The 23,517-nt window shown below is 31.1% G+C and overlaps 1 protein-coding gene across 1 annotated transcript; it reads left to right on the plus strand.

Moving 5' to 3' along the window:
- Window positions 1-11,187: 11,187 nt before the first annotated feature.
- Window positions 11,188-11,337, plus strand: K441DRAFT_543817 (uncharacterized protein; the record flags this gene model as incomplete). Its single annotated transcript, XM_067642749.1, has 1 exon — window positions 11,188-11,337. A coding segment is annotated over one exon (150 nt), but the record flags the coding sequence as incomplete, so codon positions are not given.
- Between the last annotated feature and the right edge of the window lie 12,180 nt (window positions 11,338-23,517).

Genomic DNA, 23,517 nt, shown 5'->3' on the forward strand with positions numbered 1-23,517 from the left:
GAGCTAAACTACTAAAAACTTGGCGGCTTCCTATATAGCATAGAGTGGTTTATAAAACAATAGAGGCTTAATGCTTAGTTTAGGACTGCAGACCATTATATTTCTAGAGCTTTTTTTTATTCTAAATATAATATAACTAGGCTTTAACACCGTAAGCGTAAAGATTATAAGGCTGCGTAGCCACCGTTAAAACGACAGCGGTAGGTGTAGTTATTTATATCTATATTCTATAATTAGATAGCATAATTAATTATAAAATCTCCTATCTTTATACTTTATTTACAGATATATAATAAAGTATAGCTTTAGGTAGCAGAGCCATATTATTCCCTAGGTTTTTAATTAATAAGACCTATTAACCTAGATCACTAAAACAATCGTTTCTTACTAGGGGAAATATTCCACCTAAACTTCCTATCGTAGTTAACTTAGGAAGTTTGTTTCTAGCTTTGCCCTAGCTAAAGGCCTTAATTTTATAGAATAAATCCTCTTCTCTAAAGTACCGTAAGATACTTAATAAAGACTAGGTAGGCCCGTATATAATTATATATAAAAATAACTCTAAATTTATAGTAGTTATAATTAAATAGAGACCTATAATGCACTAAAGTTATAACTAGATTATGCTTGTACTAGTAAAATACCTAAATATTATTTCTCTTAAAGAAGCTTTTATTTTCTAGGATATTTACTTAATTTGTAAGTATTTATATATTAATATAACGCTAAGAGAAATTTAAGCAAGCCTATTAATTAGCTTTAGAGATTACAAGCTGGCTACAATTTGTAAAGAAGTTTTAAAGGCCCTTTATATTTTTTAACTTATAAGTTCCCTAGGTTTTAACTAGAGTTTATTTTATTTATAATAAGTTAGGTATTTAGTACGGTTTTCTAAGTATAAAAAACGTTCTTATCTTATAAATAAGAGATATTAGGCTTAATACGTTTCTATATAATACTCTAAAGCTTAAACTAAACCTAAAGAAGTAAATATTGGCGATAGTATATTATAAGGGAGCCTTAATAAAGCAGATGATATTTGTTGGGAATAGGGCAAATTGCCGCCATATAAGGCAAATTGCCGTCACGTAAGGCAAGTTGCCGTCACGTGTTGCCACGGCACTACCGTAGCGAGGAACCTAAGGTTCCTCGCCCTTACCCCTTTCTTTAAGAATATATAAAAATAAGAACAACAATCATCATACTATCTACGAACCGTAGCTACGTGATATCCCCTTATGAGTCCAACACTAATCAGTGGTTAACTTTACTGTTATACTATAGAACAGCTAGGTTTTCACCAAAAAGAGACAAGCTACTATACCAGTGCTACTCGTGCTAAGGGAAGCTGTCTTTTAAGGTTAGAACTAGTCCTAAACCTTAAATAGAACTCTTCCACGAATCTAAGGATCTAAAGGCTAGAACTAGTCCTAAGCCTTCCCCAGATTATAGATTCTTGCGTCCATTATATAGAACAACACGCTTTATAAGTCTTCGCGATTTAAGGCTAGAACTGGTCCTAAGCCCTATAATCGCAAATATANGTNANNAACGCGTACTAAANNANAATCCCTANACTACNAATATTCCCTTCCTCNNAAGANATAACTATNGCNACNCNNAANNACTNGAGAGACTCCTTACTACTAGGGGTAGCTATATACGCGAAACTTATTAATAAAGATTAGGACGCATTTACCTTTAATATAACAACCTGTACCGCAAAATAAGTTAACAGCTTTCTCCTATACTATATTCTATTCTACTAAGATAGCTATTACGCCGATTTACAGTTATGGGAATACTTTAGGGAGGATTTTATAGGATGGACCGCCGACACCTAGGCACTTAGCAATGTTAATATTATTTAGGATTTTTAAAACTCCCTCTAAAGGAATAGGGTATACGTTACTAAGGACGGTAACCCAATTACCAGTAATATTTACGCCGTTCTTACTAGTATAGAAGAACTAGTATAGACGAAAGCTAAGATTATACGTTAACTATGGAAACCTAAAACTAACCTATATTCTTCGGAAGGCAACTTTAATTCGGAATAAAACCCCTAGAACGCTACTCTCCCACCTAGAGGTACTCTCCCACCTAGAGGTGCTCTTCCTCTACCTCCACTACCTCTAACTCCTCTATCCCAGCCAACTAATAAGCCTCTATCTTAAGAAGTCACGAATCTAATAAAGGTATATTTGGACGAAGAGAAGAAGTTTAGAGGAGAATTATATAATATACTCGGAGTAAAACTACAGGTCTTTTATAACTGCTACAACAAGGTTAGAATTCAACGCCATTAGTTCTATTATGCTTTCTCTATTATATTAAAGGGACGGGCGGTAACGTTCTATTACGACTATATCATAGGTAAAAACTATAGCTTTAATATAATGCTTTAGCTTACTAGAGCCTACTTTAAAACCAATAAAAACCGCTAACTCTATATGTCCAAATAGCGGGAGACTATATTCTAAAGAGTTATCGCTTCTAACCCAATAACGACTTACCTAGAGTGTCTTTAACTACTCTTTAATAAACTCTAGAAAATCTAATATAGTCTTACTAAAACCTACTAAAATAAGAACAGTCTAAGGGACTAGGTTATTTTAGCATGCTATAGCGTTCCTAAGTGCAACTTGGCGCTATATAAACCTATAAACACATTTAAAGGAGTATATGCCAAGCTACGCTCCGCTGTAGGTACTGCAATACAAATACAAGAATCTTAACAGCTCTATACCAAAAGCCCTACCCAACTAAGCGTTCCCAACCAACATAATCATAACTAGACTAATCGAATATATAGTGGCCGTAGTAGGGAATACGGCAAAGGGTATAATTAATGTCGACCACAAAGTAATTATAAAGGTCCTTATGGAGGTTTATTTCAAAGTAATCACTAAAAGAAGTGCTATATTTATAAGAAGCCAAATTACTAGTTAACTAGACACTCCCTTAATAAGTAAAAAGAGGTATATAATAAGTTCCATTAGAGTATAAGAAACGTTAGAAATTGCAAGGTTACTACGGCCTACTTCTAAAGCTTCCTAGTTCAATATAAAGGCGTAAAAGACCTTAAGGGTAAGGTTAATAAGACCAAACAGCTCCTTATAGATATAGAAATTGAGGACTACTTACTTAACTAATACTTTACTAAGTATAGTAAGGTAAATGGTATATAAACCATTACTATTCTTAATAACCAATCTACACTCCATTCTATTACAAAGTTAGATATCTTTAATAAGCCAAAAGAGAGCTCCGCGTTTTCCTTTAACAACAAATACTCGGCGAACGTCTTCTATAGTATTATACCAGATACTAGAGCCGCAGAAGTATCTATAGCAGGAGAACCTCAAGTTTAAGCCCTTTAGTAGCTTAATAGCTCTGTTTAGATTAACTATTTAACGGCAGGCCAGCATATAATTCGTTTTAGCAAAGGTACTATAATCTCTCTCAGCACAATTAAGGTTTAAACCCCCTTAGGGTACATCAGTTTTTACATTATTCCTACAAACACTCCGTTTCTATTTTACATTAAAGATATAAATAAGTTAGGTATTAGGCTTAACAACCTTAAGAATATACTTATTTAGGGAGACAATTAGATACCCGTCATGCGCAAGTAGGGTTACCCCTAGTTACTCCTTTATTAACTAGAAAAGAGTATTACTTAAAGCCACTTAACTAAGTCAGAATTACGCCAACTACACCATCATTTTGGCCACCCATCCGTTTACTAACTGCTTAGGGTTCTTTAACAAGCAGGTTATAAAGTCAAGGTTAAGGCAATTAAGCATCTTATAAAGTACTACTATTACTGCTAAATAAACCAGAAGTCCCCTAGCCAATTTAAGTTCACCCTTAAAGATAACTACAACTTTAACTTCTATATTATTATTAATGTTATATATCTTAACGGCAAGCCAGTCCTCTAAGCTATTAACTTATTAACCTCCTTCTAAGCCATATATTTCTTAAGGGATATATTAGCTAAAAACGCATAGGATACCCTTTGGTTATACTAAATCAATATTTACCTAGGACCCCCTAATTAAATCATTCACAATATAGGAAAGAACTTCTTATCTACGGAGTTTCAATAATAGGCAAAAGCAATGGCAATTAAGGTTAAGGAAGTCCCTATTAAGGCATATAATAGTATTAGAAAAGTAGAGCGATACCACATACCATTACGCCGAGTATATAAGATTATTTCTTTAGAACTAGAGGACGCTAGCAAAGAAATCATCTTATAAATAGCTGTTAAGGCCATCAATGATTCCACTGGCCCAGATAAGCTCGTACCCACGTTACTAGTCTTTAGCGCCTACCCTTAAATAACTAACAATTCTCCACTATCTCCCTCTATTATATAACGAGCTAAGGCTATTTATAAAGCAACAAAGGAGGTATAATATCTATACGCTACGCGCCAGGTTAATAACGCACTAGAAATAAGAAATGGCCTAAACACCTCAACTACGCTTAATCTGCCACTCCAATCTAAAGTACGGGTATAGCATAAAAAGGGAGGATAGTTAGGCCTACATAAACTCATTACAACTAATAGTTAAACTTGCACTCTTTAGATGCCCTATAGACCCACTTAATTCCATTTAACCGTTATTAGGCCCTACTATAAAAATAACAGTTCCAAGCCTTTATAGGATACCCTAAAAGATACCCTAGAAAATACCCTAGAGGAGAACTACAACTAACGTACCCTAGAAGGCAACTATAATCCTAATATAATTATAGTAGACGTGCCGCAACCACAATATAGTAGAGGTCGCCTAAAGGGATTATAAAATCGCCAACACCTTATTAATTTCAAAAAGCAATTTATTGCTGCCATTAAGAATAGAGTTGAGTTATTAATAGCCTTTATAATAGCTAAAGAGAAGGCTAACTTTAAGCTCGCAAAACAGCTTTAAAAGGAAGGTTATATTATAACTCCAGGGACTCCTTTCCAAGCATCTAATAAGTAGGAGATTAACGGTCTTATTACAAGAGGAGTCTTTAAATTTAAGAAGTATAACCCTACTAAGTTTAATAGAATTTGCATCTTTAAGTTAAAAATAGTTAATAAGATTAAGGGCAAAGCTACTAATACCCTATTTAAGAAATTAAGGCTTATTATCTAAGGTTATAACAATAATAGTAAGGAGGTAATTCTTACGCAATCTTCTATAATATAATAAGCTAGTCAGCAAGTCATTGTTATACTAGCTCCCTCCTTAATAAAGAACAGAATGGCAGTTTATTTATAAGATATTACTTAGGCCTATACCCAATTAGAGACGCGCCTTTAGCGCTTAATACTAGCATACCTTCTAAAGCAAATTCGCCACCAATATCCCAAAGATACGATTATAGTTGTACTTAAGCCACTATATAGAATTACAAAAGCAGGAACTTATTAGTAGGCTACCTATAGCAAGCACCACAAAGAAAAGCTTTTAATAACTACTTCTATATTTAATCCCTACTTCCTCATTACAACTACGGGAACTCTATTTGGAATTGTCGGCATATAAACTAACAATATAATTATCTTAGGAGACGACCAATTCTTAGCTCTTAAAGAAGACGAGCTAGTAAAGGCAAATCTTATAGCAAAGCTAAAGGAAAAGCTTAGTTTAATAACACCATTACTCTTTAACGGATGCATCCTCTCCCTAAATAAGGATTCTATTACTCTGCGCCAGAAGGGTTAAGGTAAAAAGATTAACGTTATTAACACTAATTCTCTAAAGTAAGGATATATAGAGTAACGCGCTTGCAAAGCTTATATTACTTCTATCTATTAACCTAAGGCTTTATTTAATTTCTCTATTGCCGCCTAATACTAGAAACCAACTAAGGATAATATCCTTACCCTAAATAAGCGTCTTTTCTGGTAAATAAACTATCTTAATTAGGGACTACTCTACGTACCTATTAATCTTCCTACCGCTAAGCTCTTTGTATTTGTTAATAAATCATTTATAAATAATAAAGATTTTAGCTCCTAGTTAGAATATAAGATTATTATTGTAAATGAATTTACTAAAGAGAATAACTTCACAATCTATGGCAATCTTATCTATTAGAGCTCAACTAAGAGTAAGCGCGTCACCCGAAGTATTTTAGCGTCAGAGATATATAGAATGGTTAGCGGAGTTAATATAGCAATTGCAATTGGAACTACCCTAAAGATAATTACAGATCGACTCAAACTTTCCGTTATCCCTATAATCATATACACCAACTTATATTCCCTCTATAAGTATTTAGTTAAGCTCGGTACCACAAAAAAAAAGCGCCTTATAATCGATATTATAGCACTTCAGCAATCCTACAAGCGTTAAGAACTCTTTAAGATTTAATGGATTAATGGCTAAGATAACCCGGCAGATATAATAATAAAGGCAAACCTAAACAAGGCACTAGAGACGTTTATTAACACGAATACTCTATGTGTATAAGTTAAAGGTTGGGTTAAAAGGGAGTCCCCAGAAATTTCTTAGTCACGTAAGGTCTTAAAATATCCAGGAACTTTAACCGGCGGTTAAAGTTATCTAATTAGTTAGATTCTCTTACCAAGACTTTTTAGAGTATAATATTCTACAGACCCTAACTTAATCTAGCTAATTAGGATTTTCCATCCCCGGGATAGAAAATCGCCATTAGCTTGCTTACTGCTAGCGCCTTAGCGGCCTACCCATCTTTGCTAACTACTGCATTATCGCATAGTGTTTAGTCTTATTATATACTATCTGGTATTATTGCATCCTGTCTGTTTATATATATATAAATAGTAACTATAAAAAAGAAGAGTTACTAGTGTTAGAAATAGGGCAAATTGCCGCCATATAAGGCAAATTGCCGTCACGTGAGGCAAGTTGCCGTCACGTGTCGCCGCGGTACTACCGTAGCGAGGAACCTAAGGTTCCTCGCCCTCACCCCTTTCTTTAAGAATATACAAAAATAAGAACAACAATCATCATACTATCTACGAACCGTAGCTACGTGATATCCCCTTATAAGTCCAACAATATTAGAGCCATTAGTTTAATGTTAATTAAGCTTATTAAGCCCTTATCTGGTTTTTAAATATAGGCTCTTTAACATCTATTTATTTAAACCGATAGACTAATAGCGCTTTGGAATTCTTTAAGAAATTAAAAACTGTATCTGCAGTAGAGCTTCTATAGGTAGGGTATCTAAGCAATGTTTTCTTTACCACAATTAATAGTAGTAGGACGACTTTCTTTAAAAATTACCTAGATTAGCCTGTCTTATACCGCATGCCATAATTACTAAAAGGTATCGTATTATAGATATTAAAGATAACGAAGTATAAAGCTATTTATAATATAAGATTAAATTAGTATAAGCCCCTAAACGAAATATATAAATATAAAATTGTAGATATATATGCCTTATACTAAGGATGGCTAAAGCTATTCCATGCCTTATAGGCTAGTTAGTAATTATTACGGTAATATAAGGGAATTTATAAGGTAGAGGATATCTCGCCATTATATAATCATAGGGAGTGCTTATAAAAACAGCGATTTATAAGAAAAAAGCCAAGTTTAAAGATAAAAAATTTAATATATTAATCCCTGTTGCTAAGTAGGAGAGTAAGTATATAATTATTATATAGGGAGGTAGGTTCTCTTATTATAACGGGCTTATATAAATGCCTCTAAACTAAAGCTTATAGATTGCTACTATATAAGGATACTAAGCTAAGGAGAAAAAGAAGAAGAAGAAGGGGGTAGTATAAATAAATATCTTAAGAGGGTCGCTGAGGCGCTAGTAGTAAGCGAGCTAATAGTAGCGTAGAATTTGGTAGAATTTAGCAGGTAACATGCCCTAGTACTATTATACTTATTGTAAAAATTAAAAGAGAGATTTGCGAGTATATATAGTTAGCAACTTAGTTAATCGAGGTATAAGTACGGCAAGAGGGACGCGTAAGCCTATATAATTGAATTGTCTATAAACAAGGATCTAAAACTAGAGAAAGGAAAGGAGAAGGAGAGTAGCGCTAGTTAAGGTAGGGTTCTTCTATATAGTCCCCCAGTTACGTAACTATAAAGTTCTACTAAGTTCTGCTAACTAAGTTCTACCGTTTTCTGCCAGTGCTATAATAGTAAGTTTAGTAGTTTTTAACGGGGAATTAGGTAGGCGACCTAAACTTTTAACGTAGTACTATATGCTATATATTCTATGTATATAATTAATTTAGTTATCTTATTATTTAGTAAGTTTTAGTTAGAGTATATAAGGCGTGCCTAGTTATATATTGCTGTTCTATAGTATACTATATATAGTATACTATATCTACCCTACCTCTTTACTCTTCTTCTATCTAGAGGAGTACTTTTAAGTGTTAATTAATGAATAAGAAAGGATTTTATTCTATCTTTACTTACTATCTACCTTTTAAAAATATAATACTTTTATAGAAGCCTTTAGTACCAGCTCTAAAGCCCACGCTCTTTTAAAGTTTTTCCTATTTTTTCTTTAAAACCCTTTAGAATCTGGCTCTATACTAATCCATCCTTTATATGTAGAATAATTAGTAGTTCGTCTTTATAACTAACCCCTTACTAATTAGCTTAAAATAGTTAGCCCGCGTATATTGAAATAATTTTAGTAGGATAAAAATTCTTAACAGCCACATAGACTAAGGGGTAGGAATAGTTTTAATAATAACTAATATATTATTTTTTATAGTTACTTAATGTATATAGTACTACGTAAGTTATATAGTCTTTTAGCTAGGTAGCTACCCGGGCGCGTAAGTTTAACCCCTTTTAGTAGGCTTTTGAAATAAAATAAAATTTAGATAAGATATTAACTTAGAACCCTTCTAAAAATAATATTTAAGGCGCTAATCGGAGCTATAAAGTATAAAGATGCCACTAAAAGAAGAGATAAAAATGTATATTATAATCTTATTATTAAGGACTTTTTAATGGAAGCGACTTATTAAATACGTATTTAATTAAGTAAATGAAGATCGTAGCTCCGCGTTAGTACTAGGAGAATAAGTACTACCTTATTATAAAGAGTTAGTGCTATAAAAGAGCTTCTTAGATTAATTTCTTACGTTTTTTTAGTCTACTAATAAATATTAAAGAAGAAGAAGAAATACTACTATATTATAAAGAGTTAGTGCTATAATAGATTTTTGTATTAATTTCTTACGTTTTTTAGCCTACCTATAAATAATAGAGAGTATAAATTGAACTAATAGTAGCTAGTACTAAGAGTTGGTTTTATAAGCTTAAGCTTTAGCTAAGCGGATTTCTATAACCCTAGGATAATAATCTCTTTAGTATAATAGTTAGATTTATTAGAACTTAGGGAACTAACTTTAAGTTACCTACTTATTTTGTGTTATAAGCTATTCTTTATACTCGGATATATTTAGTAATAGATTTAGGGGTTAAATCTACTTTAAAGCTCCTAGAGCTCTATAAACGCTAAACTTAAATAGGACTAACGGTTACCTATAAAGGTTAGTACTCTAGCTCTAGTCTAGTCTAGTCTAAATTAGCTTCAGTCTAATAAGATTACTAAATATATTAGAGTCTATCTATAACCCTAAGATTAAGCTAATACTAGTATTCTAAATCTAATAACTATATATTACAGCGATAGCAAAACTTGGTAGAACTTAGTAGAACTTAGTTAGTAGAACTTTACAGTCCTCCGTACTAGCAAGTTGCTATAAATTGCTGTATATTGCGGTTACGTAACGCGAAGATCTTATAAAACATTAAGCGGCGCTACTCTTTTTCTCCTTTCCTTTCTTTAGCTTTAGATCTTCGTTTATAGACAATCTAATTATATAGGCTTGCGCGTCCCTCTTACCGTGCTCGTACCTTAATTAACTAAGTCGCTAATACCGTGTATGCTTAATATTCTAAGAAATTAAGGAGACTCTTCGCTGTGTCTAAAATAGTAAGGTAGTAGATTGTTATAGTAATTTAATAATCGTTAGTTAATCTCTTTAATGGTATATTAATATTTAATACTAAATTCTTATTAAGCCTCTATATAAATATAAGGTGCGAACCGCGTATAACTAAGGTCTTAGCCGAAATACACGCCTAGATATTACCTAAAATAGATACCTTATATCTTAGCCGGGTACTATATATCGTCCCTATATTACGTATAATATAGTATATATCTCTAATACTTAGTAAAATCTATAAAACTGGCTATTTTTATATATTCTCTTTTAATAACTAATATATTTTAGTATTAAACATATCGCATTTATATTAAACGTTTAATATTGTTGACCTAAATTAGGTTATCTTATTATCGACTTAGAAATCTCCTATTGATTTAGTTATTGACTTAGTTACCTACCCCTTATTTTTATTGCCATCCCCCTACCCCCTTCTCGTTCTTGTTTCCTATACCTTTCTTATATATATATAGAGACTCTTAGAGCTATATTTAATAGATAGAGTCCTTATTCTTTTTTTATAATTAGTGCACGGATATCCAATTAATAAATATTTAATATTTAGTACTAGTGGCACCACTATACCTCTCGTTAACAGTATATTAAAAGTCTATCTTTAGTTTTAGTGGCTTGGTTATAGGTATATAAGAGTATATATATTAAATCCCGTAAGAGTCGCAATAGAGTTATAATTACTCTGTCTTTTTAGCCTTTAGTAATATAGAGCGGGATAAGTTATAAGGCAATTACCTTTATAAGTTTAATATTTATTAATGCTAGTCCTTTTTATATAATGCTTTAATTATATCTATATAAATAAAAGAGTATATAAATCGGTCTACGTGCGGGGAAATTAGTAGCCATTATTTTAAGTGCCTACTTGGTGTATATTAAGCTTTAAAGTAAGCTATATTATTAGAATAAAGGAGGAAATAGAATATGTACGGTTTAGTATTGCTCTTAACTATTCTGCCTAAAGTAATAGAGTTAGATCCTTACTAAATGGTTATATAAGCGTAATATACCTTAGTGAGAACAGATATATCTTTAGATACGCTGCGAGCCTTAAACTAATTTATATTTACTAATTCTTATACTTTGTCCACTATTATATATTTAATCTTCTACCTTTTTCCTACTGCTCTTCTAGGGCTTATACACGCTTAGAATAAACAACTTACGGTAGTTTCTAACGGAGTTTTATAGGAAGTAATGGATATCCTCGCGGATATGTCTCTTGCAGTGATCCGGGCTTTAACGATAATATAATGACTTATCTTTTACCACCTTTAGCTTTAGAAAGGATAAGGGTAAATGGCTTAGATCTTTTATATACTCTAATATAGAGAACCGCTAACTAAACTGTAATATTTCCGCGACTTAATATATTACTAGGAGCTTATATAGCTATAAAGTACCTTAAAAATAAATATATTATACTACTGTAAACCTAGCTAGGTAAGCCAAAAGTAGGTAGAATAGTCTATGTATTTAGTATATCTTAGCCAAGTAATAGTAAAGTATTAGTAGACGTCCTATAGTGGATATTTAACGGTACTAGCGGTAACCAGAAAGGGAAACTATTAACTACTTAAAATTTTAATAATAATAGATGTTATCAAATTAATAATGGTAGTATTTCTATAATACGTTAGAATTAGTTTCCCGACCCTATCTCTAGCTAACTAAGGTCTACCTATAAACAATAGTGCAAGACTAATCTATTAGTACCTACGGATCTGTAGACTAATTCCACGTATACTATATACTGGGTTTAGCAATAGCCAACAGAGCCTAGCGTGTTAGGGTTACCTAGCGGTAAAGATAAGCATTATATAATATGCTCCGACCTTAGTATTATTGCTAGCGTACTTTAGAATAGCCCTTTAAACCTACTTCCCTAGTAAGACCCTTAAAGTAACGCTATTCCTAATTTCTAGTCCCGTATAGTATACACTACCAACCCCCTCTTAACTAGTATTATTGCATCTTCCTTATCTTAGTTAGCTGTTTCTAAATAATTGTAAATATAATGCTATAATATATATCTCTTTATATTCTTTATTTTACTTAGACCTTCGGGATAACACCAGAACTATAATATTCCCTACTCTAAAGGGAGTAAATAAGATAAAAAATAATAATATATACGCTCTAATAGATAGAGTCTATATCCGGTAAATAGAGTTTAATAAAGCGTTTGCATCTAATTCTCTAGCATACTAAACTATTAATGTATTAATTTTCCTGTATCTCTAGTTATCTTGTTAATTTATCTATTATAGATAAGTTTGGGTATTTATACGGGATATCTATAGGACTAAGAATTAGTAATAGTAATAAACGTCTAGTTAATTCTAGAGTAATAATATAATAATTGTGTAATAGAAAGTCTTTGCGTCTAATAACTATAAAAAGGGGCTCTTTGCCAACTAAATAATATAGTTTAGGATTCTATAGCTTATAAAGAAAACGAACTTACCCTATCCCAACTTACTTTTGCTCTTCCTAGTATGCTTAAAGAATATTTATAAATAGTAGTTATATGGACCTTTTCGGGAAGAGGATTAGGAAGATATAAATGTAAATTAATTAAGGGAGAAGTTAAAATAGGCGTGGGGATTATATAGACCCTGAAAATTAGCCGAGACTTCTCTATAGAGCGTTATTAATATAGCACAGCTTAGAATATAAGTGGCTTTTTAGTAATAGATGGCTGTATCTTGCCCTAATTAATTAGAGCTCTTTATCTAACAAACATGTATAAAATATTATATAATTGGCCCAGACTGCTAGAGTTTATATTCTAAAGAAACGCCGCTTTTAAGGCTTGGAATCTAGCGTAGTTTTACTAGATTGTTCTAAGGTATAAGTATAAAGTAAGCTAGCGGAGAGGGGCTAGGGTTATTAGTATTCCTAATAATAGGTATTACTCTTACGTATAAAGATTTACTATATAGGGTGTAAGCTTCTTACGACCTTTTAACCTCCTATATGTATTAGCAGTGCAGCTAGGTATACTTATATTCTTTTATATACTAAAGCAACAGAAGAGGTCGGTTAGATATTTAGAGATATACTAACTAGAAAATAAACGGTGCTTTAGTGCTAGGCCATCTAGATAATAGGAATTTATAGAGATAGGCCATGCGCTTTAACGACCCTTGGCATAGTGTTAATTTCTATATTAGTAATAACTTGCAGATAATATATTAGAGACACGTTTATAAAAGTATAGTTTAGTAAATTAAGCTTTAGGAAACTACTTAGAGTCCTCTAAGCAACCAGTAATTATAATTTATTAAAATTAGTAAGCGCTATACAAACTACTATTTCCTCTTGCCCCTTTAGCATTCTTTAGTAGATTATACTAAAACGAAATTATATTTTCTTTTTAATGCTATAGTGTAAGGGCGTGAAGAGACTTCGGGGAAGATTCGAAGGAACGATATATATTCTATCTAAATCTAAGGGTATATAGCTCTCGCTAAGAATAAGACGTTGCGTAAAGAGGAGAAGGGAATAACAAGAGAGTTATATATTAAATAGTTAGGGTCTTAGTAGTCGATACATGCGCATATATATACGCGGTCTTTAACTAACTTTAATAGAATTTAACTAATCTAGTAGAACTTAGTAGAGGTTAATTAAGCTAGCATAATTCGGTAGAATTTGGTTAAAGCGTTAGAATTTATCTATTAAGTATTTTACTAAGACATTCCTACTATAACTGGGCTAGTCCTATTATAGTACCTCCCCCTTTAGCCGAAGGTCTAAAACAATTTAATTTGGTTAAGACTTTATAACTTATTACGTTTTTATATATTTGTATTAGGTAGTAGTATAGCGTTTTACCAGTTCTAATCATAAATAGACTAATTAGGATTTTCTATCCCTAGGATAAGAAATCGCTATTAGCTTAGTTAAGGCGGTAAGCAGAACTAATATCTTTATAGTAGGTCTTAGCAAAGCAAATCTAACTAATTAGACAACTTTAACCGCTAGTTAAAGTTCTTTAATATCTTACGTATTATATAACCGTGTTATAAGCGTTATAATATATTTTAAGTCCTTTTTAATTTTAAGCTTCCTACTATCGTGTTTAGTGTATTTATATTAGGTGGTAATTATTTACTTTTATATCGTATTTATCTAGCTAAAGTAGGCCGTAAAGAATAGTCCTTATAGAATTCTTTTACTAGGGAAGGCGTATTAGTTTTAATTTGCTTATAAGGTTCCTAGGTTTATATTTTATATTTTTCCTATTTAATAAGAAGTTTAAATTATTTAGACTATGTTTTTCTATTATATATTATTAATTAAGTTAATAAAGTAAGAACTATTACCGTTGTTAATAATTATAGGAGGTAGTAGTAGCACTTCACGAGTTATAGGTTTACTTTTTAAGGGTTATAGTAAGTTTATATAAAATATTAGATATATTTTTATCTTAGTCGGCAGTTTAAGTTTATAAGTGTATAGACTTAGTTTCTTCTTAATTTAGTATAGGCCCGTAAACTTTTAGTCTAGTTTCTTTAAGGGTCGTTAAGTCTTTAGGTTTTATATATTTAGGTAAACTATATTACCTTCCTTAAAGTCCTATATAAGAGCTCGTCCTTTATTTATATGCTATTGCTATACTATTTAAGCGTACGCTAATTCACTTTATAATAATTCCGTTAACTACTTTATTTAATTAATAAAGTTATACGCATTAATTAGTTAAATCCTCTTAATTATAGATTCTATTATATTAATTTTAGGTTATAGTTTAAATCTAAGTTAAGGGTCTTATCTATAGGTTACATAGAACGGCGTTACGCCTATTAATTTATTTCTTATATTATTTGCAGTAAACTTAGCTAAAGATAGCCACTTTTCCTAGTCGTCTTGTAGGTAGGAACAGTATATTTATAGGTATTATTCTATAATTACGTTCGCAATTTTAATTTAACTATCTATCTCTAGATAAAATGCAGTTAAGAGTTATATTTATATACTTAATCGTTTATATAAAGCTTTCTAGAAGTCTAAAATAAACTAGCTTCCGTAGTTAGATATTATTAAATTAGAAAGTCTATATAGCTTAAAGACGTACTTAATAAAATATTTAGCTACTAATATTACATTAATTAAGTCTATAGGAATTATATATCGCATTTTTATAAGACGGTTAATAACTACTATAATATTTATAAACCTATTACTATTAGGCAGGTTAACTACAAAGTTAATTAAAATATCTTACTATCTTTATATTAGAATTAGTAACGGTTAAAGTACTCTTTACTTCTTTATATAAGGGGTCTTCCTATATATATTTATTCCGTATACTTAAACATATTTTCATATATGGTTATATATTATAGGCTAGTAATATACTTATTAGATAATCTTATACGTCTTTATATAGCTAGGATGCCCTACTATAGGGGAATTATATATAAATTCGAGTATCTTAAATTATAAGGGTTTAGAATTTGGGCTTACTATTTTCTATTAATAATATAACTAATTATTATAGATTTCGTATTTAGCGAGTGTAATATTCTTATATTACCGTTTTTCTATTTAAATCGTTTTTATTACATTTGCTATTTAGGGGTTATTCTTATATTTATGTTCTATTAATTTATTAATTTTTATATCCCACTTATTAATTTCTAATTTATTCCTATTAAGCTCCGCATTTAAAAATATAAGGTATCTATTCACTTGCTCGCAGAGATAGAGATATATTCTAAATAATGTATTGTATTGGGGGGTGTAGGCCCGAGGAGAGGGTAATCATCTCAGCCTGCTGTATTGCATAGGTTCCCTACTGTCTCAAGCAGCGGTAGATGATTACACACTCATTGCCCCACTCGGGCCTACCGCAAGCCTAAGAGGCTGCAAAATCTATCTATAGGGTGGAGGGTGGGAAAGCGAAAAGCCGAAAGGCTGATTGTAATAGATATTAATGTTGCTGTTTGGAGGGAAGGCGTAACTTCGCTTTAAATAGACATTTTTATCTATTTACTTGCTTGTAGAGATAGAGATATATTCTAAATAATGTATTATATTGGGGGGTGTAGGCCCGAGGAGAGGGTAATTATCTCAGCCTGCTGTATTGCATAGGTTCCCTACTATCTCAAGCAGCGGTAGATGATTACACACTCATTACCCCAAACAACGCGTACCGCCAGAAGGTAGTGGTACGAGGCCTGCGCCCAACAACCAATATAGAAGTAAGAATATATCATCTCTTTGCGCCCGTGGGGTATCGAAGACCGTTTAGGTAATCTCGCCTCAGCCTGCTATGCAGTGGTAGATAATTACTTACGTACCGCCAAAACCTAGCGGTATAAGGCCTACGCCCAATAACCATAGAAGTAGGAATATATGTCGTCTCTTTATATAGAGTATCGTTAAAAACCGTTCGGGTAGGTAAATATCGAAGGCTATTAACGACGACGACGTAGGAAGCTAGAAAGCGTCAATTCAAAACCTGTTAAAAAACCCTATGGGAAAAATTATCAGGAAAGACTACTTATTAATAGCTTATGGAAATCGCGAAGCTGTTCGTAATAAATTACAAGGCTATTCATAATAAATCGCGAAGCTGTTTATGGGTTCGCGATTCTCCAAGGGGTAAGACGTTTTATCGCGACGACAGCACAGCGCCGTATGGCATAGTATTATTGAGGCTATAAAACGAATAAACAACAAAATCTCTATCAAATAAGCCTTATTTCAAAGCGAAAAGCCAAAAGGCTAATTGTAATAGATATTGATGTTGCTGTTCGGAGGGAAGGCGTGACTTCGCTTTGAATAGACATTTTTATAGTTTTTTAAAGCGTTTAGGGGGGAGTAGAATTTATAATTAAGTTATAATCCGTTTGTTAGAGGGGTTTATAAATAAATTTTATAATTATTATATTAATAAGTTAAGCTTTTGGTTAAGTTTGCTAGGTTAGTATATAATCTTAAAGTTAAATTATAAAAGGTATTTAGCCTAACAAATTTAGTATTATATTAATTACTTTATAGTTATAAAGTACTATAGGTTTTTATAGTCCGTTAATACGCATATTAGAAATAACAATTCTCTAAGTTCTAGACGCTATTATTTAAAGCATTTAATAATTATAAGCAGTTCCTTATTATATATTTTATAGTTTAATTTAGTAGGGGTAAGTTTCCGGGAGAGAAAGGCTACTAGGCGCAGCTTACTATTCTTATTATATTATAATAAAACTCCTTCTAGTATATAATTAGATAAGTCTATTTTAATAATATATTTAAGGTTTAGATTAAAGTAGGTAAGAATTAGAGTAGTTATAAAATAATATTTTGGGTTATTAAAAGCTTATTTATATTTAGTAGTCTATTTAAATTTTATATTCTTCCTTATTAAGTTTACTAATAGCTAAATAATTTTTAAAAAGTAATTAATAAATTAATAATAGAAATTTATAAATCTTAGAAATCCTTAGATATTTTATATACTACTAGGACTTTCCTAGTTTATAATTGCTACAATTTTCTTAGGGTTTATTTTAATTCTATTATAGGATATAATTAGGCCTAAGTATATAACTTTAGACGTGTAAAACTTGCATTTTTTAATATCACATTATAAGACTGCGTCTTATAGGCATTTAAGGACTATTTAGATATACTTTTAATACCTAGAAAGCGAAGATAAATAGATAAAAATATTATTAATATACGCGGTAATAAATACATTAAGGAATTTGCGAAGCGTATTATTAACGTATTACTAAAATATACTAGGACCGTTCTTTACACTAAATAGTATTACTAGGTATTTAAAGAGTCCCTATTATATACAGAAAGCTATATACTTCTTATCTCCTTTATAAATACGGATTTAATTAAAGGCAGTAACTATATTAAGCTTTATAAAGTATTATAATTTTAATAAGTAGTTAAGTATTTCTTAAAGCAGAGGAATTAGATATCGTTTTTAAATTATAATTATATTTAGGGCTTAATAATTAATATAAAACCTTAAGCCTCCTTTAGGTTTCTTAATAAATAGTATAAGTAAGGTAAATAGTAATTAACTAGGGCAAATAAATCCTTTCTTTAGGCACTCTTTAAGGTATTATTATATTATAAGCAGCTTTTCTCACAATATGCCGTATAATAGGCCGAACGCTAGCGTTATACTAGGTTTAAATTCTATCTTAAAATTATACTTATCTTAATACGGGGGTAGTTAGTCTATAAATTATTTTTTAAACGGAATTAATTAGATTGTAATATTCTTTAGGTATAAGAGGTTAGGGGTTAATATATTACTTTAGTTCCAACGCCTTCTTAATATCTTATAGTCTTGTTTTCTTATTAATAAATAAAAGGGTGCGGCTTATATTATATGAATTTTAAGGGGTTTTAATATATTATCTTCGCATTCTTTACCGCGATTAGTAGTTATAACTTTATTATATTAGTTTAAGGTTTATAGTAAGGGTAATTTATATTATATTAAATTTAAATAGTTATATGCATATTTATAGGGCAAGTAGTATTTTAAGTAATAACTTTAGTAGTAGGTTGTACGGAATTTTAGTATTTCTTTAACCTAGCTAATTAAAGGGTTATGTTATTTTAGCTATCTATATCTAAGTATTACCTTATAATGCTTTAAGGGTGTTATAAATAGGGAAATATATTTAAGGTATTTGCCTATCCACATCTTTATAAGAGCGTAGTGCGTTAGTTCGCCGTATATTAAAGGCTTACTATTAAAGCCTTATAGGCCTTAGGGCTTATTAAGTTTTTTTAAATTTAAGCGTTAGGTTTTTATATAGTTTGTATTAATAAAGCCTATACTAGTAGCTCCGCTATCTATAAGGATTTATACTTCCTTCTATTTTCTAAGTATTTAAATTTTACTAAGTATATTAAGGGGGTTATATTATATATTAGCGCTAGAAGAGCCTAGATACTTATACTCTTCTACTTCTTATTCTAAGGCGCAACTTAGCCCTAGGATAATTCGTTTTCTAAATTAATTAAAGATAAGATACTTTATAGTATTAGCCTATAAACCCTAAGCCTTAAAGTTTCCTAGAAGTGGAGATCTAATACTATATTATGAATTCTAAATTTCCAGATTTCCTACTACCTAGGAACTAGTGCTACGCTATAGATTTTAAACTTTAGAATTTTTCGTAATTGGAGATCTAGTGCTATATTGCGAATATTAAACCTTAGGCTTATCTAAAAGTTAAGACTTAGTATTGCACTATAAGCTCTAATACTTAGACTGCCCTAAGGATTTGGATTTAATACTATACTATAAGCTTTAATATCCGGATTGCTTTAAGGGCTAAGATCTAATAATATGCTATAAGCTCTAATATCTAGACTGTTTTAAGGGTTACAATACAGAGCTGCCTTATAAGCTATAATACCTAGCCTACCCTAGAGACTAGTTTCTAATACTATAGTATAAACTTAGATATCTAAGAGCTGTAGAGAGTTAATATCTATTATTATAGTATAGACCCTAATATCTAAGAGGCCGATACTTAATATCTAATAATAACTAACGCTAATTATTACCCTAGGGCTATTAATACCTAGCCTGGCTTTAAGATCCTAGATATCCGCCCTATATTAAAAACTAGACCCAACTATTACGTTACTAGGACTAATATCCATTATAGGGTGTTAATATACTTAGCCTAAAGGTGTTCTAATAGCTAAAGTTTAAGCTAGCTAGCTATGCGTTCCTACTAAACATAGGCTAAGAATGTAATAGTATTAGCAGCCCTATATGCGGATTTTCGGCAGATATTAATTAAGGTAGCTAGGCTACTTATGTTTATAGACATAAAGCTATTAATACTGTACGCCTCTCCGCTACCCTAGGCCGTAGTAATATCCGCTCTACGCTATCTTTTAATTTGCTTACTAATGCTAATAGCTAGCTCTCTACCTAATTTGCCTTTTTTACCTCTGCTTAAATAAAGGTAATAAACTTATTTAGATTATTACCAAGCTAATTATACTTCTAATTAGGTAGGTTTTTCTTAAACGCCTTATAGCTAGTTATATACTAGGTGCAGCTATAAAGGGTAGTAATTTACTTATTAGATATAACGTAGCTTAAAGTTAAATTCTAAATAGTATACTAATATTTCTTCTCTATTTAGTTATAGAACTAGTTTTTTATGCTTATAGCAAAGGCCTTTTAGTATACCCCCCCTGGAATCCCCTCTATATACAGCTTACGGATATTAAACTCTTTAAAAGCCCATAAAGTAGGATTATAGTTAGAGTAATAACCCTAGCTACTAGTAGATGGAGACTGTTCCTTACAGTTCTCTAATATAATCTTTTATAAGCAGCCCTTTTCCTTATTTATAAGAGTATATATATAATAGAAGAGAGCTGCTCTTTTCTTAGCTTTAGTCTTTAGACGCTACGCTAGCTTTTTTAGTAGAATATCCGTAGGTAAAACTACGGATGTTCCACCTAGACTAAGCTCTTACCCTATATTAGATATAAATAGATTAAAATCTGCATTACTATATATGGATACTCTTAAAGATATATCACTAGTAAAATTAGCAGCCCTATCCTCTTATAGCACCTATTGCTCAATATAATATTTATAGCTAAGTTAACTTAGCTAAAATTAGAAGGCTTTACTAGTATAACCGCGATTTTTAGCTAGCCTGGTAATATTCTTATATAGACCTTTACACTAATCCTTAATTAGAAATATCGCTATACCTATTTAATCACTACTATAAGTACCATATCTAAGTTATTGTTATATTATGTTAATAAACTTGTCTTTATATATATAATACTGCGCGATATAGTTAATATTAGAAATATTAGCGCTATAGGTAAGCGCGTTAAAGGAGAATAAAATATAAATTTCTGAGTTAGGCTTTCTAAACTTTTTATATAGTCTATCTTTATCTATAATAGCTAATAATATATAATAAAGCTAAACAGCTCTTTTAGCCTACGCTTTTTAGTATCTATAATATACTAACTATAAATAAATTAAGTCCCTGCCTAGTAATATTAGGTCCTTTAAATTAAGAAAGATAATTATCTTTAGGATCTAGTAGGGAGTTAGTATATATTAGATTCTCTGCTTAGCGGATATAGCGGTATACGTGCAGTGTAAGAGTACATATATTAGATCCCGCCGCGCTTGCAAACAAGTTCGCAAGCACTCGACGTCTTTTTGGCTATATGGCGACGTTGGGGCGGGAAACGTTATACGCGGTTAATAATAAAGCATAAGCTTTTAAAGGACTTATTATTTCCTCGCTTAACGTATTCTCTAATAATTAATAGATCCGGCTGGTTAATTAATATCCGCACTATATTAATATTATTTTAAAAACCTACTAACTCTTAAACAATCTTAAACGTTATATTATTAAGTGTTATAGTATAAGTAAACTAAGGCTTCCGCTCTAATAATGACCGCACTTTCTATAGCTATATATATAAATTCCAGAATAAACCCCCCTAATTAGCTATAAGGCATACCTTATTAATTACTACTAAGTTAATATATATATAAAAGGTAGGGTTAGTAAGAGTTTTATAAAACCTTTTACTAACTAGTAGCTCTAGCGATATTAAAATATAGGTATATACTCTAATACGGATTTCCCGTAAAAGATGTGCGGATATTATCTTGGTATATATATAAACCAGCCTTATTTTAGAAAGCTCCTTAATTTTTACCTTCTGCTTTATACTAATTGTATTAAGTAGTAAGATAATAATTATTACTAAGGCCCGAAAAAGATATAGTATTATTTATATTATTATACTCTTACTAAATAAGGTTTTTATAATAGGTATTATATCTTTTTTCTTAAATAGCAGCTACCTAAGGGCTTTAAGTTGCTCTATGCGTCCGCAATATAGATATAAAAATATAATAGCCTTATTAACCTTACTTAGCTACTAGGCCTTACTCTCTATAAAGCGCAAGAAGCTAATTTTAAAGGTCCTATAGCCGTCGCTCCTAGTCTATTTAATAACTCCTCTAAGTGTTACAGACGCTTTAAGTACGATGTTATAACTACTAGGAGAGGAGTCAAAAGCAGCTAGTTAGTTAATTAAGGCACGGTCTAGGATGGAACCAATAGAGCTATATAACAAGGAATGGTAACCAAGGTTATATAACGTGCTATATATTAAATAAGAGGAACGGGAGGGACTTACGTACCTTATATATAAGACGTACTTTACGTATAAGGAGAATTCTTAGGAGTACGGTTGTGTATTTAAAGGACTATAGTCCCTACCTAGATAGTTCTTCTTTCCTTATAGTGAATCTTAGAATATAATTGGAATTAATCTATTAGGTAACCACTCTACTAGTTTATATTACGTTATTGACTTCTTGTTTACCTATATACCTAGCCTATTAATAAGTCTACCGTAGTTCCTACTATAAGGCTTCGTTATATATTTACTACTAAGGTTACGGTATTAATAAAGTTAAATAATATGCCACTAAAAGTAGTAGCTACAACGGCATCCACAGCGGCAACTACCTTAGGATTAGGTAATAACACCAGTATAGCAGATACTAACTCATAACTAGTTACTGTTAGATAGCTATAGGAAATGGTTAATTAATTAATAGATAATAATAGAATATTTAAAGAAAGGATTAATAGGATCGGAGCGGCTAAGGTTAAGTTACCCTTAATTAAGCGGTTCTTAGGAAAAAAGTTAAAGCTTAAAGGATTCCTTATATAAATGCACTTTAAGGTTATATAGGAAGGAGTAAAGCTAGGAACGCCTATAGATTAAGTCGCTTATATAGGATAATTCTTAATAAGAAGGGCGCTTAAGTAGTTTAAATCTTACCTTACGGAGGTATAGGAATACGGTATAACAACTACTAACTAGGAGGTACGGTACTTATTCTTAAGTTAAAATAGGTTCGCGGAACGATTAACGTAAATGTTTAGAGACCTAGAGGTAACTACTACGGTAAAAAGAAAGCTTTAAAACCTAATATAAAGAACTTTAGTAATTAAGTACACGATATAGTTTTAAATATTAGTAATATAGGTTAAATAGAATGATAAAGCGCTTATAGTATAGTATAAGCAAGGACTTAAGGCAAAAGTTTAGGATATAATTATCCTAATAGAAGATACGGATACTCTTAGGGATTTAATTAATTAAGTAATTAAGATTAATAATAGGATCTACTAAAGAGAGCAGACTAAGAAAGGTTAAGATAGAGTTCTATAGTCGTATAAGGCGCAAAGCACGTATTAACAAAGTTAAAGTTAAAAACTATAGTATAGCGCAGAGCTAATGGACCTAAATAGTACTAAAAAATCTAAAAAATCGAATAAGAAATTATGGAAACCTAGAGGATAAGGATTAAGTAATTAAAGGTTTAAAGAGTAGAGGCTAAACTAGGGATCTTAGTAGTAGAAGATATTTAGGTGGACTCTATAGCAAGAAAAATAGTTTAAAGAAGGAGCTTATATAAATTACGGAAAATA

Source organism: Cenococcum geophilum, assembly GCF_001692895.1.
Source record: "Cenococcum geophilum 1.58 unplaced genomic scaffold K441scaffold_7, whole genome shotgun sequence".
NCBI classification, from domain to species: Eukaryota; Fungi; Ascomycota; class Dothideomycetes; order Gloniales; family Gloniaceae; genus Cenococcum; species Cenococcum geophilum.